The sequence below is a fragment of the Haematobia irritans genome, chromosome 1, assembly GCF_050003625.1.
Source record: "Haematobia irritans isolate KBUSLIRL chromosome 1, ASM5000362v1, whole genome shotgun sequence".
In the NCBI taxonomy this organism is placed as follows: Eukaryota; Metazoa; Arthropoda; class Insecta; order Diptera; family Muscidae; genus Haematobia; species Haematobia irritans.
In genome coordinates, this window is record NC_134397.1 from 131,471,877 (window position 1) to 131,488,470 (window position 16,594).

Below are 16,594 nucleotides of genomic sequence, written 5' to 3' on the forward strand. Positions count from 1 at the left end.
AATACTTACCGATGGCAAGGTCTCTTAAAACTTCTTGATATCATCTTCTAAGTTAGTCCATACAAAAAAGGCAGATTAAATACGTGTGGTATATAATTCCGTTCTTGGCCGGTGTATATAGCGAAGCCTACAAATAATTACGAACCGAAATGAACTTTTGCGCGCTAATAAGAGAGGAGAAATTGAAATATGGAGGTCGCTTTATATGGACCCGAATGGACCAATTTCTGTATGATTGGGGATCGGTATATCTGGATATCGGTTATATATGATTTGGCATGGTTGTTAGAGGCCATATACTAGCACAATGTACCAAATTTCAACCGAATCGGATGAATTTTGCTCCTCCAAAAAGCTCCGGAGGTCAAATCCGTGAATCGGTTTATATGTGGACTATATATGATTATGCACATTAGAGATCACATACTAACACCACATACCAAAATTCAACCGGAACGGATGATTTTCTCTCCTCCAAAAGGCTCCGGAGGTCACATCTGGGGTTCGGTTTATATGGGGGCTATATATAATTATGGACCTACATGGACCAATTTTTGCATGGTTGTTACAGACTATATACTTACACCACGTACCACATTTCAAACGGATCGGAGGGAATTTCCTTCCCCAAGAAGCTCCGGGGGTAAAATCTGGAAATCCATTTGTATGGGAGCTATATATAATTAAGGACCGATATGGACCAATTTTTGCGCGGTTGGTAGAGACCATATACTGACAGAACCAACCAAGTTCAACCGGATCGGATGCAATATGCCTCTATAAGAGGCTCTGTAAACCAAATCTGTTTATATCGGGGCTATACGTAAAAATGCTCCGATATGGCCCATTTCCAATACCATCCGACCTACATCAATAACAACTACTTGTGCCAAGTTTCAAGTCGATAGCTTATTTCTTTCGGAAATTAGCGTGATTTCAACAAACGGACGGACGTCGATGTGTTACAAACGGAATGACAAAGTTAATATACCCCCATCCTACGGTTGAGGGTATACAAAGTGTTATGTCCCAAATATAATATTTTCTAATATACTAACATATGTGTCTCAAACATGTTATACTAGTTTATGAACACTATATGCTTGCACTAAAAATTATATGATAACAATTTAAGTTCCAAACATGTAATTTTTACACCGAAACATACGAAAAACAGCCTTTTTCGTCCGTGTACAAATTTGAAAAATGTTATTTTTGGATTGTGAATATGTAACATGTTATTTTCTCGGACACTGTGTATCTGATTTCGACAAAAAATTAATTTTTTGTCTGTCGAGAGAAAAAAACATTTTTGAGGGAAAAATACTCGTATTGTCCCCTTCCATCCAAAAGAACATTTTGCTCTAGAAAGTGACCATATTCCTTCTCTGCGTGTGCTGCCCGATTCTATGTTAAGCTCAATGACAATGGGACCTCCTTTTTATAGACGAGTCTGAATGGTATTTTGGGGTTGAACCGATGACTCTTTGTATGCAAGGCGAACATGCTGACCCTTGTCACACAGTCAGTATGTCCCTCTTTCCACCTTACATTGACATAACGGGACATAGCTTTTCCAATTATATAGCATTCTTATCTAATTTTCTTTTGAGAGTGTTAAGATCATTCCAACTATGATGAATAACCACTTATGTTCGGAATTAATTGAGCCTATCACTAGCCAATATTGCTGCCAAGACTGAAGTTCATATTTCAAAAGTAATTGGATCCAATTTCATCATCACGGCCTTCATCAATATTTAGCAAATATTAATTAGCTATTATTTTACCAAATTAAGACATCAGAACAAGAGTTTATTCTATAGGCGTGTACACAACCAATGCGAAAGACATTGACAAGGACTCCAGTATATGTGTGTGTGGGTGGGTGTATGTGTGTCTGTGGCCCATCCACACGTATTTGCCAAATTAATTTCATTAATTTTCTAGTATATCGAGATAATCCAACATCAAAATCTAATGCCAATTGTATTATTATTATTTCATGGCTATACTAATAAATATTTTTTCTATTTCATTTTTGCAGGAAAATAAATCAACATTGACGACCATTAATCAACGGGAAAGAAAGCCAAATGATCATAGTGCTAGGGGAAACGGAAATAAACTTAAAGCAACTGGAAAAGTGTTAGCATTCAAGTTGATAAGCCCATCCCATTCTACCCTCAAGGAATCTGTGTCATCAACTATACGTCACAACCAAAGGAGATTACGAGGACTGGCAAGTTCATGGGCTACAACTGTTTCCTAATAATCCCATCGACGATTTAATAGGATTTTCGGAGAGAATTAACAACAACATCCTTTATGGTTCATTAATTTTCGAAAAATATTTTCTGTGAAGATTCTCAACTGCCAACGTGTCTGCCAGCAATACAATCCCAAACCAGTATAGTTGGTTCCACTGATAGTCAAGGTGTTGTTACTATTGGGCGTGGAGGCAAGCGAGGTCCTGACGTTGTCATTATGGAGGGGCCAGAGGTGACATTTCTATTCCAATTTGGTAGTCTACGCGATGCTGTCTCCGTAGCTGCCAATGTTTTAACATTGAAAACGCTCAAGGATTTGGCTTGTGAATTCATTAACACCAAGGTAAGCTCACAGGATATGGTTGTTGTGTTTGGAAAACGTTATGTACATGAACATTAAAGTGGGTCGATTTCTACTTAGAATGCAAGTAAACTGTTTTATTGGAAAATGGATGGACACCTTGTGTGAAAAATAAAGTCAAATTTGTTTACATAGAAAAATTAAATAAAAGTTTCGAAAAACTCATCAAAATTTTACGATAGACAAACGAAGATTTTTTTTGACGCTAAGATTTTTTTAAAGAATATAAAACAAATATATATGGCCGTAAGTTCGGCCAGGTCGAATCTTATTTACCCTCCACCATGGATTACATAGAAACTTCTACTAAAGATTGTAAACCACAATCGAATTATTTGGGTTGTAGTAAAACTAGCCAATGGCAAGGTATCTTACAACTTGTTAACATCGTGTTTAAAACTGTAAGTTAGTCCATATTGGGTTAAATGTTAGACTATAAATGCAGTTCTTTACCGGTATATATACGGGGTGTGGATATTTTTTTCGTGGATGGACACGAAAATTTTGAGTTGGGAACTTGGGGATTTGGTGGGGAATTTCCATAAATATGAGGTTGTTTTTGGGATTTTTTCGAAATCTGTTCAGTATAATAAATCAGGTGTGTAATAATAATTTGCACGAAGTTCTGTTTATTTCTGCATTATTAAACAAGTAAGTAAAGTCTAAAGTCGGGCGGGGCAGACTATTTATATCCTTTTGGTGTACATAGGGGTACACCAAAATTTATGTTACCATCTCAACCCCTTCACATTTGTTGGGAGTTATTATGAAGGTTTATATTCCCATATTCAAAAATTTCTTAATCGATTTGGAGACAATTTTTTGTACTTCTACATCTCTATCTAGAATTAAAATTTTAATCGGCTAATATCCTAGGATGAAACACAATGTTAGTTAAAAATATGGAAAATATGAAGCTAGAGCAATTCTAATGCAATTGTACAAAAGAGCATTTATGATTTATCGGGCGATACATATGTTATGTAGTCGAGATATAGGACAATTTGAGTAATATTTAAAATTTTTGCTACTTAGAAATGGCAACTTTACAAGGATATTGGTTAGATTATCGCTAATGTAGGTGGTCAATTGTGGGAGCCTTATTTAAAACTCAACCATTCTGTGGAAAGTCTGGCATTACAGTGTGTAGGATATGAATACGATATGGGGAAATCATCACAGAATTTTGTGTAAAATTTGGGTATTTTGGCCATATTTGTATAAACCGGAAGAACAAATATATATTGAGGATTTATTTAAATCGGAACCAAACTAGATCACACTTGACATATATTCTCTTTGGAAACTATCCAGTCAATTGGAGGAAAATCCCATTGAAAATAGGATTAAAATATGAAACATTCTACCATAGGTTAGGTTAGGAGGCAGCCCGATGTATCAGGCTCACTTAGACTATTCAGTCCATTGTGATACCACATTGGTGAACTTCTCTCTTATCACTGAGTGCTGCCCGATTCCATGTTAAGCTCAATGACAAGGGACCTCCTTTTTATAGCCGAGTCCGAACGGCGTTCCACATTGCAGCGAAACCACTTAGAGAAGCTTTGAAACCCTCAGAAATGTCACCAGCATTACTGAGGTGGGATAATCCACCGCTGAAAAACTTTTTGGTGTTCGGTCGAAGCAGGAATCGATCCATACCATATTTCCCCAACTCTGGCGTACATATATATGGGAGCTATATCCAAAAAAACTTTGACATGCATAGTTAGAATAATAATTCCGCTATCTCTGCAAAATTTCACGTAAATGGGTGTATACACACAAAAAAATTTCACGAACATTTTTCCAATTAAAATTTTAATTGAGTTTTAAAAAATATTCAATTAAAAATTTAATTGATTCAACAAATTTTTTAATTGAAACAAAAATCAATCACAAAAATAATAGTATCAATTATTTTTTTAATTGGATCAATTAACTTTTTAATTGACCTTCAATTAATTTTTTAATTGATACTATCATTTCTGTGATTGAAGACATTTCAATTAAAAATTAATTGAATCAATTAATTTCGTGATTGAATCAGAAAATTTTTTTTTTTTTTGTGTAACTTTGGCCTCCTTGGTCGTATAAGTGCAAATCGGGCGAAAGATATATATGGGTGATATAGCTAAATCTGAACCGATTTCAACCAAATTTGGCAGAATTAACGATACTATTAAACGTACTCCTTGTGCAAAATTTAAAGCAAACCTGGCAAAACTCTGACTTTTGAGATCATATAAGTGCAAATCGGACGAAAGATATATATGGGACTTTATCTAAATCTGAACCGATTGTTTTTTTAAATCAATAGCGATTGTCTTTGAGCCAAAGTAAAACTTTGTGCCAAATTTGAGAACGTTCGGACTTAAACTGCGAGCTGTACTTTGCACATAAAATTACATATACAGACAGACAGGAGGACAGACAGATAGACGGACAGACAGACAGACGGACGGACAGACAGACGGACATAGCTAAATCGACCCAGAATTCTAAGACGATCGGTATACTGATGGGTCTCGGACTTTTCCTTTTTGGCGTTACATACAAATGCACAAACTTATTATAACCAGTACCACAGTAATGGTGAATGGTATAAAAAGATACAAAATGCGCCAATAAAGCATTTGGACTGGAAACGAACGCAGGATTTTATTCTGGGGGCGCTAATTTATAATTTTACTCAGATAAGTTAAAACATTTTGCTACATTTGTGAAATCATTTCGTGAAGACTCAGACTTAAATGTTGCTCTCTCAACCGTGTTCATCACTGATTTGGACAATATATCCTATAAACATAGATGGATTACCTTTATATTTATCTACCACCCAAATTTATTATATAAGTATGTAGAAATAAATTTTCGTCCATAAATACATGGTGACCAAACTCCCATTTTCATTCTTCGAATATTTGGAAGACAATCACCGGTCTCTTGGTGTTGTGTTTCGAAATTTTGATATTATTGCAGTTTGCATAAGTTTTCATTTTATTTTTAATTAACATTTTTTTTAATCATTGTTGTTGTTTTTTATTTCAGCTTTTTTTTTTAATTATTACCGATATTTTATTTCTTTATTATACCCTCCACCATAGGATGGGGGTATAGTAACTTTGTCATTCCGTTTGTAACACATCGACATATTGCTCTAAGACCCCATAAAGTATAAATATTCTGGGTCGTGATGAAATTCTGAGTCGATCTGAGCATGTCCGACCGTCCGTCTGTTGAAATCACGCTAACTTCCGAACGAAACAAGCTATCGACTTGAAACTTGACACAAGTAGTTGTTATTGATGTAGGTCGGATGGTATTGCAAATGGGCCATATCGGTCCACTTTTACGTATAGCCCCCATATAACCGGACCCCCAAATTTGGTTTTCGATTGCTCTAAGAGAAGCAAATTTCATCCGATCCGGCTGAAATTTGGTACATGGTGTTAGTATGTGGTCTCTAACAACCATGCAAAAATTGGTCCATATCGGTTCATAATTATATATAGCCCCCATATAAGCCGATCCCCAGATTTGACCTCCGAAGCTTCTTAGAGGAGCAAAATTCATCCGATCCGGTTGAAATTTGGTACGAGGTGTTAGTATATGGTCTCTAACAACCATGAAAGAATTGTTCCATATCGGTCCATAATTATATATAGCCCCCATATAAATCGATCCCCAGATTAGTCTTCCGGACCCTCTTGGAGGAGCAAATTCATCCGATCCGGTTGAAATTTGGTACGTGGTGTTAGTATATGGTCTCTAACAACCATGCAAGAATTGGTCCATATCGGTCCATAATTATATATAGCCCCCATATAAATCGATCCCCAGATTTGTCCTCTGGAGCCTCTTGGAGGAGCAAAATTCATCCGATCCGGTTGAAATTTGATACGTGGTGTTAGTATAAGGCCGCTAACCATGCCAAAATTGGTCCATATCGGTCTATAGTTATATATAGCCGATTCCCTATCACACAAAAATTGGTCCATATCGGTTCATAATCATGTTTGCCACTCGAGCCAAAAATAATCTACCAAAATTTTATTGTTATAGAAAACATTGTCAAAATGTTATTTCTATAAAAAATTTTGTCAAAATTTTATTTCTATAGAAAATTTTGTCAATGTCAAAATTTTATTTTGTAAAAATTTTATTTCTATAGAAACTAAACTTAATTATATACGTATTTAATCGGCCTTTTTTAGTTTAATATATACCACGTATGGACTATGTGGTATATATTACGGTGTTAGGAAGCAAGTGTTACCGCAACCCAAGTAATTCGATTGTGGATGACAGTCTTCAATAGAAGTTTCTACGCAATCCATGGTGGAGGGTACATAAGCTTCGGCCTGGCCGAACTTACGGCCGTATATACTTGTTTTTTTTTCTAACAACTTGTGAATTTTTTTTTGGGGATTTTTATGAGGAATTTTGATTTAAAATGGGGGACGAAACCATCTTATTTGGGGAGAAAGTCAGAAAAATATTGGCAGCAAGGGCTATATATAATTATGAACATACAAAAAAATATTTTTTGCCGAAATTAATAGATCCAATTAATTTTTAATTAAAATATCTTCAATTACAGAAGTGATACCATCAATTAAAAAATTAATTGAAAGTCAATTTCACCACGACCCAGAATATACATACCTTATGGAGTCTAATACCAATATTTCGATGTGTTACAAGTAATTTGAGTCAAGTGTAGTCCCTTTCGAGGAGCGCACTATCTTACGTTTAGAAATATTTAATAAATTTATAACGTAAACACAGAAAAGGGGGCAGTAATGCCAACAGAACTTTATTTTAGTTTAGTTGATTTTGAGTTAAATTTTTACCAATGTGAACTAAAGTTCCTTATTTAAATAATGTTTTTCTATCTCTAATGACGTGAACTAAAAATAAGAAAAAAAGTTGTATATAAACACAATTTTACTAAAAAATAAAATAGTTTTTCTAAAATGGGTTTGCTTAAATTGAGTTCATAAATCTCTAAAATGAGTAAATTTGACTAAAATTGTACCTGTCTTGAACTTCGTACAGCGCTAATGACATTTTAACAATATTTAAATGCAATTTTTTCCTTCAACATACGTAATGTTCTTAAACAACATTAATATATTTAATACATTTTCTTCAATGGGCAATTAGAAAACTATTTTAGTTTAAATTTTCTATAATAAACGTACTTTTCTTACATGGTGGTTTCACTTTTTTATTGGGTGTATTTATTTTGAAGAAACTCTCACAAAAAACAGCAAAGAAGTTTCCATCCCAAAGAATTTATTAATTGCTGAATTGCTCATTACTTCGCTTCGACACACTTTTATATACTAGATGGCCTGAATTGGTTACCTCCTTGTTGATTGTGTCTATTAATGTGAAGGCACGTTCTGTGTGTGTGTTCAAAGGATTACTGCTGACATTGATGTTGTTAACAGTGAAGTCGGCAAGTAAACACAAAAGCAGGCAAATATTAGCTTGTTTGACTTCTTCTTTTTTAGTCGCCGTAAATGTTGCCAGGGGTCAAAGAAAAAGTTAATTACTACAAATTTATACAAAACCACTCGATAAACGGGGGTCAGTGTAATAAGTGTAATCACAATGCACACAAAACATAAATTTTAAATTTGTCTTCAAAGGATAATTATTAAATATTAAAATATTTGATTTTCATCATTTAGCATTAAAACGACATTGGGAGGAATTAGCTAGGTTAGGTTTAGTGGCAGCCTGATATTTCAGGCTCACTTAGACTAATCAGTCCATTATGACACCACAGTGGTGCACTTGTCTCTTATCACTGAGTTCTGCCCGATTCTATGCTTAGCTCAAGGGACAAGGGACCTCCTTTTTATAGCCGAGTCCGAACGGCGTTCCACATTGCAATGAAACCACTTAGAGAAGCTTTGAAACTAGAGGTGTGCACGTGACACGAAATTGTCGTAACTCACGAAAATCTTCGTGACTCATGCGTCAGTCACGCTGATGGCAACGTCGTGAGTGTGCGTAATTAACAAACCAAATGTCGTGCGTGAGCGTGAGTCACGAAAATAATTTCTGCGTGAGTGTGCGTTGGTAACGAATTTCGGAAAAACACGCTCACGAAAATAATCCCTCCCACGGACATAAAAGGCTTACGAGTTAATTCATTTACATTTTTGGTGACGCCTGGGATGTTAAGAGTTTAATAACGCTCTCGATTTTAATCGTGCTCATGTTTTCAGACACGTCGCTAAGGTAACTTACCAATAAAATTATTCGTGAGTCACGACATTTTCGTGCGTAAGTACAAATTTTCTTTTTGTGAGTGTGCATAAGCATGAGTCCTACCAAACAATATCGTTCGTGAGTAAGATTTTTCCGTCGTAAGTGTTCGTGAGTAAAATATTACTCACGTGCACACCTCTATTTGAAACAATCAGAAATGTTACCAGTAATACTGAGGTGGGATAATCCACCGCTGAAAAACATTTTCGAAACTTGGTTTGAACCCACGACCCTGTGTATGCAAGGCGGACATGCTAACCATTGTGGGGCGGAATTACACCGCTTGTAATTCCGATTTCATGTCGTTAAAATACGAATGTCATTTTTGCGTGGCATAGAAAATTTCTTCTTGATAGAAAATTTTTTCTTGCTTTGCCAAAAGTTGTTAAATGACATTTTGTCGTTAAAGTTAGGTAACTCGACTAGGTAAAACTTTGTTGGACTTGACTTTAATAAGTCTGAAAAATTATTCAAAACTAATGAAATCGCCTTTAAAAACTATGACTTTTGATATCCTGAGCTCAAAGGAGACGTTTTTCAAAACTTTATTTTAATGTTTCGATGTAATGAATTTCGAATTTTATTTCGCGTTTATAGTACATATAAAGGAATTTGATGACGAAAAAAGACCTATAACCTGACAAATTACGATTTCTGGCCTAGCATCAGTACAACACGAACTAGGTGGTCAATTGACCGTTCCAATGATGCCACCAGCCCATAATCCGCACCAAAATGTGACTTTTTCTGGAAAAAATTGTCGCTGAACACAATAAAACGGAAGAATCGCGCGATGAGCTTTCTCAACAAAGCACGCATTTTGATAATAAAGTGTGTAAGGGTTGTTCGTTTATAAGTCAATTCATGATTAAATTATTGACCAAACTGAAGATATTTGACATCGAAACAAACCACAAAACGTGCGTCAGCTCTTAAGCCGAGAGTACTAAAGTGGTCCTTAACTGTGGAGTCGGAGTCTCGGAGTCTGAAGATTTTCCTGGAGTCGGAGCCGGAGTCGTAGAAATTTTGCTCGGCTCCGACTCCGGCGAAACAAAATTTGAAAAACACTTCATATCTTTGTAACTAAAGAAATATTTCGACAAAAAAATTTTTAATCGATCAACGAAGTACTGGATTTCAGACCATTCAAAGTGTATTTATACGGGTGAAATTTCACGGTGATATAAAATGTAGGTTTTATTCGAATATAGGCTTCATTGATCAATTGTATTGTCCATTTTTAACATATAACAAGTGTATACAGCAGTAGGTTCGTCCGAGACGAATCTTAAATACCACCATGAATAAAATATTTGAGTTTCCCCTGAAATTCCAGGGGGGTTGAGGACAGATCAAGCAGAGCAGTTCAACTAGTACACATCGCGAAGATAAATTTAAAGATTTTACCTACTAAGACTATATCAGATTCTGAATTTATAAGAACCATTTCTGTTTGAGTTTTAGAGGTATCATTAACATCTCCTGTAAGTGTGCAAGAAAATTATAAAATAACGTCTTGATTTGAAATCTTAAATCTGTAGATTTTCACCCGAGAAGTAAAATCTGGAAATTTTACATTGCGTTTCAAGCAATTTTCATGATCATTGCGCCTTCTATACCCTCAAGAAGTGAAATCGGTCTATATGGAGGCATTACCAAATGGGCCCATAAAAAACTTTATCGGATACACGTTTTGTAAGCCTAAAATAGCAGAATATTTACAATTACAGGCAAATCGGATAAAAACTACGGTTTCTATAAGCCCAAGAAGTAAAATCGGGAGATCGATCTATATGGGGGCTATACCAAAACATGGACCGGTACTCACCATTTTCGGCACACTTCTTTATGGTCATAAAATACCTCTAGATTACTACGATTTCTATAAGACCAATACCCCAAATCGGGAGGTCGGTTTATATGGGGACTATGTCAAAACCTGGACCGATATAGCCCATCTTCGAACTTGACCTGCCTGCAGACAAAAGACGAGTTTGTGCCAAATTTCAACACGATTGCTTCATTATTGAAGACTGTAGCGTGATTACAACATACAGACAGACAGACAGACAGGCGGGCAGACGACAGACGGATATGGTTATATCGTCTTAGAATTTCTCCCTGATCAAGAAACGGAGTGACAAACTTATTATACCCCCGTCACCATTCTATGGTGGTGGGTATAAATATATAGATTTTTGACCCTGTATACTCGTAAACTCATGATAAAGGTACACACAAAAATTTGTTTTCTGATTCAATCACCAAATTAATTGATCCAATTAATTTTTTAATTGAAATGTCTTCAATCACGAAAATGATAGTATCAATCACAGTTTTAATTGGGCATAGAACAAATTCTTGATTAAAAAATTAATTGATTTTTTCAGCAAATTTCAATTAATTTTTTAATTGATTCAATTAAAAATTTAATTGATGTTGATTGCAAAACTCAGTTAATTTATTAATTAAAAAAGGTAACTACTTTTAATTACTTTCTGAATTTAGATTAACAAATGATTGTTTGAAATACATTTTTAATTAAAAATTAAAAAAAAAATCAGCACTTTTTAACTGAATTAGTCTTCCGAATTTGATTAAAAAGTTAATTGTATCAATTAATTTTTTAATTAAAAATTTTAAAATTTTCAATCATTGACTTAATTAACTTAATGTTTCTACCATGATTAAAAAGTTAATTGTATCAACTAATTTATTAATTGAAAACATTTTCAACTTCAATTAGCTTTTTAATTGGAAATATGTTGGTGATATTTTTTTCTGTGTACAATTTTAAGGAACCTAAAGTTCTGAATTTTTGGCAGGCATGTCGAGTTCGTAGATGGGTCATACCGGACAATTTTGTGATATAGCACCTACATATAAACCCAACTTCCGATTTATTTTAAAAAATTTTCCCAGTCTAAAATTTGCATAAGTTTGGTCAGAAATTTCGAATTTAGAGTTATTAGAGATCCATAAATAAATGCGGAAATTTCCCAAATTTTGAGATAGCCCTACATAATTACTTGAGAAATCTCCTTATACTCCCGATGTCCTTGGAAGCTGTAATTTTAAATTAAACCTCTTCCAACGTGTCATCTGAGCCGGTCTTGAAAGCCACTTGAAATTCTTTACATTAAATTAATGGCCTCTAATGTCCATAAGTGATAGACCACTTTAAATCTGTTTTATATATCCGACACATTTCATTTTTTAACATCTAAACTTTCTATATATATTCTGGAGATTGTTGTTATACCCATATTTTGATGTGGTCTCTATATAGTCTTATTTCGTATTTTAATTTATTGGCCTGAAATTAAAATGTAGAGTTCTTTACATCCCTAAAATGCTGAGGTTTGTCGTCGAGTCGTATCAAAATTTAAAATTAGAGTTCTTTTGGACATATAAACACATATGGCAAAATAGAGTACTTATATCGGTTTATTTTGGAACACTACATCTTAAAATTACAATTGGGATACTGTTAAAAATGAGATGTAGGTACTCCACCTGGAGTCGACTCCGGAGTCGGAGTGGAGGCTAATAAGAAATGCTGGAGTCGGAGTCGAGCAAAATTGACTCGACTCCACAGCCCTACTTAGCACTAAAGCCAACTTAATTTTATTTTTCTTCATGCAATCATTACGTTTGGAGAAAATTTCTTGACTTTAATAATTTTTTACGTACGTCCCACAGTGGTTCCACATCGCTTTTTATACCCTCCATCATAGGATGGGGGTATATTAACTTTGTCATTCCGTTTGTAACACATCGAAATTTTGCTCTAAGACCCCATAAAGTATATATATTCTGGGTCGTGGTGAAATTCTGAGTCGATCTAAGCATGTCCGTTCGTCCGTCCGTCCGTCCGTCCGTTCGTCCGTCTGTTGAAATCACGCTAACTTCCGAACGAAACAAGCTATCGACTTGAAACTTGGCACAAGTAGTTGTTATTGATGTAGGTCGGATGGTATTGAAAATGGGCCATATCGGTCCACTTTTACGTATAGCCCCCATATAAAGGGACCCTCAGATTTGGCTTGTGGAGCCTCTAACAGCATATTTCATCCGATCCGGCTGAAATTTGGTATATGGTCTCTAACAACCATGCAAATCTTGGTCCACATCGGTCCTTAATTATATATAGCCCCCATATAAACCGATCCCCAGATTTGGCTTGCGAAGTCTCCAAGAGAAGCAAATTTCATCCAAGCCGGTTGTAATTTGGAACATGGTGTTAGTATATGATCTTTAACAACCGTGACAGAATTGGTCCATATCGGTCCATAATTATATATAGCCCCCATATAAAACGTTCTCCAGATTTGACCTCCGGAGCCTCTTGGAGGAGCAAAATTCATCCGATCCGGTTCAAATTAGGAACGTGGTGTTAGTATATGGTCGCTAACAACCACACCAAAATTGGTCCAATCACACAAAAATTGGTCCATATCGGTTCATAATCATGGTTGCCACTAGAGCCAAAAATAATCTACCAAAATTTTATTTCTATAGAAAATTTTGTCAAAATGTTATTTCTATAGAAAATTTTGTCAAAATTTTATTTTTAGAGAAAATTTTGTTAAAATTTTATTCGGTTCATAATAAAATTTTCATCATTTTCAAAATTTTATTTCTATAGAAAATTTTGTCAAAATTTTATTTCTGTAGAAAATTTTGTTCAAATTTTATTCGGTTCATAATCATGGTTGCCACTCGAGCCACAAATAATCTACCAAGATTTTATTTCTATAGAAAATTTTGTCAAAAGTTTATTTCTATAGAAAATTTTGTTAAAATTTTATTTCTGCAGAAATTTTTGTCAAAATTTTCTTTCTATAGAATATTTTGTCAAAATTTTTATTTCTATAGAAAATTTTGTGAAAATTTTATTTCTTTAGAAAATTTTGTTAAAATTTTATTTCTGTAGAAAATTTTGTCAAAATTTTATGTCTACTTTGTCAAACTGAATTATATACGTATTGGATCGATCTTTTTTGATTTAATATATACCACGTATGGACTTACATGCAATTTAGAAGATGGTGTTAGGAGGTTTTAAGATACCTTGCCATCGGCAAGCGTTACCGCAACTTAAGTAATTCGATTGTGGATGACAGTGTTTAGAAGAAGTTTCTACGCAATCCATGATGGAGGGTACATAAGCTTCTGCCTGGCCGAACTTACGGCCGTATATACTTGTTTAAAATAATTCTGCAACTTTTGAACGGATAAAAATATCAACATAATTTTCTTTGAGTGAAAGCTGAGGAGTTTTCCTCTAAGTTTGAAAGTTTGTGAGTCCCTATTGGGTCCATGGGCTGACCTGTAGGCGTTGAAAGTTTTCCACCTCGGGGGTATCAAATTTTGTTTTATCTGCCAAATCCGCAATTATGAACCGATTTCGATGATTTTTTCTTTACAGGATATAACATGTAAAACTCTGCAATAGCGCGATGTGGGCCCCACAATTTAGATTTTCTTTTCAAAATTTTAACAGAGTGGGGTCAGTATTTTTTGGGCCGAGCCATGTTTTCTTTTGTTAACTGTCATCCCTTTAAAAATTATGTACCTATGTGTTTTAGATTAAAAGTCGTAAACTCCACAATTTAGAATTTAAAAAAAATACATCATTTTGACCAAGATTTTCTGTTCTAATTGTTTTTTACATTTCCCAATCTTTTTTGTTTGTTTCATACAGAATTCCAAATAAAATTACGTTTGAAGCTTTTATCGGTTATTCTTCCTCTCATCCCAATATCGGCAATTTTTAAAAATGAAATAATTTTGTTTTGGATAATTCTCATTTGGCAAAGCACCGATTGTTAAGCGGAACTTTTTTTCTAAAAAGTCCCAGGTGTCTACTAACTAACTGTAAAAAATTTCAACATCCTATCGGTAAATAGCTGAGAAATATGCAAATTACCAAAAAAGTAGCTTTTTTAACATATGTCCCCACTTTGGGAATTTTTGATACGACTTTTGGGAATAGTATATTCAGCAATATTTCTTAAAACAATTTTCTCTGCAAACCGCAATAAAAATCATAATGATATTGTAATTAGTTCAAATGTTATATAGATATCAATTCATATTTTTAATTCCCAAAAATGGACCCACTAGGGACTCACAAACTTATCTGTGCAACTTTCAAGTAAATCGGAGTGAAATTGTATATGAGAGCTATCTAAATCTGAACCTATTTCCACCAAATTTTTCACACTTTTCTGTACTACTAATGAGACTCCTCGTGCAAAATTTCAAGCAAATCTAAGTAAAAATCTGGCTTCTGGGGCCATAATGCAGTAAAATCCACATTTTGTGAATATTGTATATAGTCCCAGAAACCAGAGGCTAATAAAATTATGAAAATTTAACGTTTTTGGGGCAAAGAACTATTTTTTATGTTAATATCTTTATCCGTTCAAAAGTTGCAGAATTATTTCCAAAAAAGCGATTTGCGCGTCCGTTAAATTAACTAAAAATGAGAAAAGATTATACACAAATGAAGCATAAAGATTCACTAAAATCTCGTCTCTCACAAAATAGTTGAGAATTTCTTAGAATTTGTAAATTTTACCAATAATACGTCCATCATGAACTTCGTTTGGTACTAAAGACATTTTTTGACATTTTGAACTCCATTTTTTTCATTTCATTCAAACTTCGAAATTTCCTTTAACAAAACTTAATTACGTAAAAGAAATTTTCTTTAAATGTGAAAAATGTTTATTTATTTTGTGAAATTTTTGTGGAATTTATTTAAAATTTTCTAAAAAAAAACTGTAACAACGTGTTTCACTGGGATGCTGTCGAGGTTAAACTCCTTCCAGTATGACTGGAGATCATCCTGTCTTAAGAAGTAGGCCTTAAGAATCAGCAAAAACTGTCCCTGCTCGGGCGCCTGGTGGTTTGAAAAATCACGCTTTATTAAAAATGTTGTAAATGCAAAAGGCAGAATTTTCTTGGAATCGCAACTGTTTTCTTCTTTTTATACCATCCACCATAGAATTCGAAATATTGGATTCAGATCGCACAAAGTATATAAGGGTCGTGGTGAATCGATATATGACCGTCTGTCCGTCTGTTGAAATCAAGCTATCTTCCGAATGAAATAAGCTATCGACTTGAAATTTGCCACAAGTGGCTGTTATTGAGGTAGGTCGGATGGCATTGCAAATGGGCCATAAAGGGTGATTCGGTCAAAATTTGGTCAATATAAACTTGACGTATTTCTTTCAATTTTGCATTTAAAAAATCTGAACACCCCTCATTTTGAAGGGGCGTGTGTGTAGAATGTTGCTCCTATTTTGATTTTGGAATTCACTCTTCAGTTGTCAAAATGCCGTTCAAGCAAGAAGAGCAGCGTATCAAAATTTTGTTCGCGCATCGCGAAAATCCGAGCTACTCGCACGCAAAGCTGGCAAAATCGCTAAAAGTTGCCAAATCAACCGTTACAAATGTAATTAAAGTGTTTGGGGAACGTTTGTCGACAGCCAGGAAGTCTGGATCGGGGGGAAATCGAAAACCGGAAGCCGCTGAGGCGACAAAGAGAGTTGCCGGTAGTTTCAAGCGAAACCCTAACCTCTCTCTCCGAGATGCCGCAAATAAGCTGGGTATATCGTCTACAACCGTGCAACGAGCCAAAAAAACGAGCCGGACTATCGAC

General features: G+C 34.7%; 1 protein-coding gene across 1 annotated transcript in view; it reads left to right on the plus strand.

Moving 5' to 3' along the window:
- The window catches only part of PKD (serine/threonine-protein kinase D3), a 60,281-nt gene that overhangs the window by 14,067 nt on the left and 29,620 nt on the right, over window positions 1-16,594 (plus strand). Inside the window, exon 2 of the mRNA XM_075291630.1 lies at window positions 2,048-2,613. Within this exon, the coding sequence (XP_075147745.1) occupies window positions 2,488-2,613 (126 nt within the window). The 5' untranslated portion in view covers window positions 2,048-2,487. The remainder of the gene's footprint in view (window positions 1-2,047; window positions 2,614-16,594) is intronic.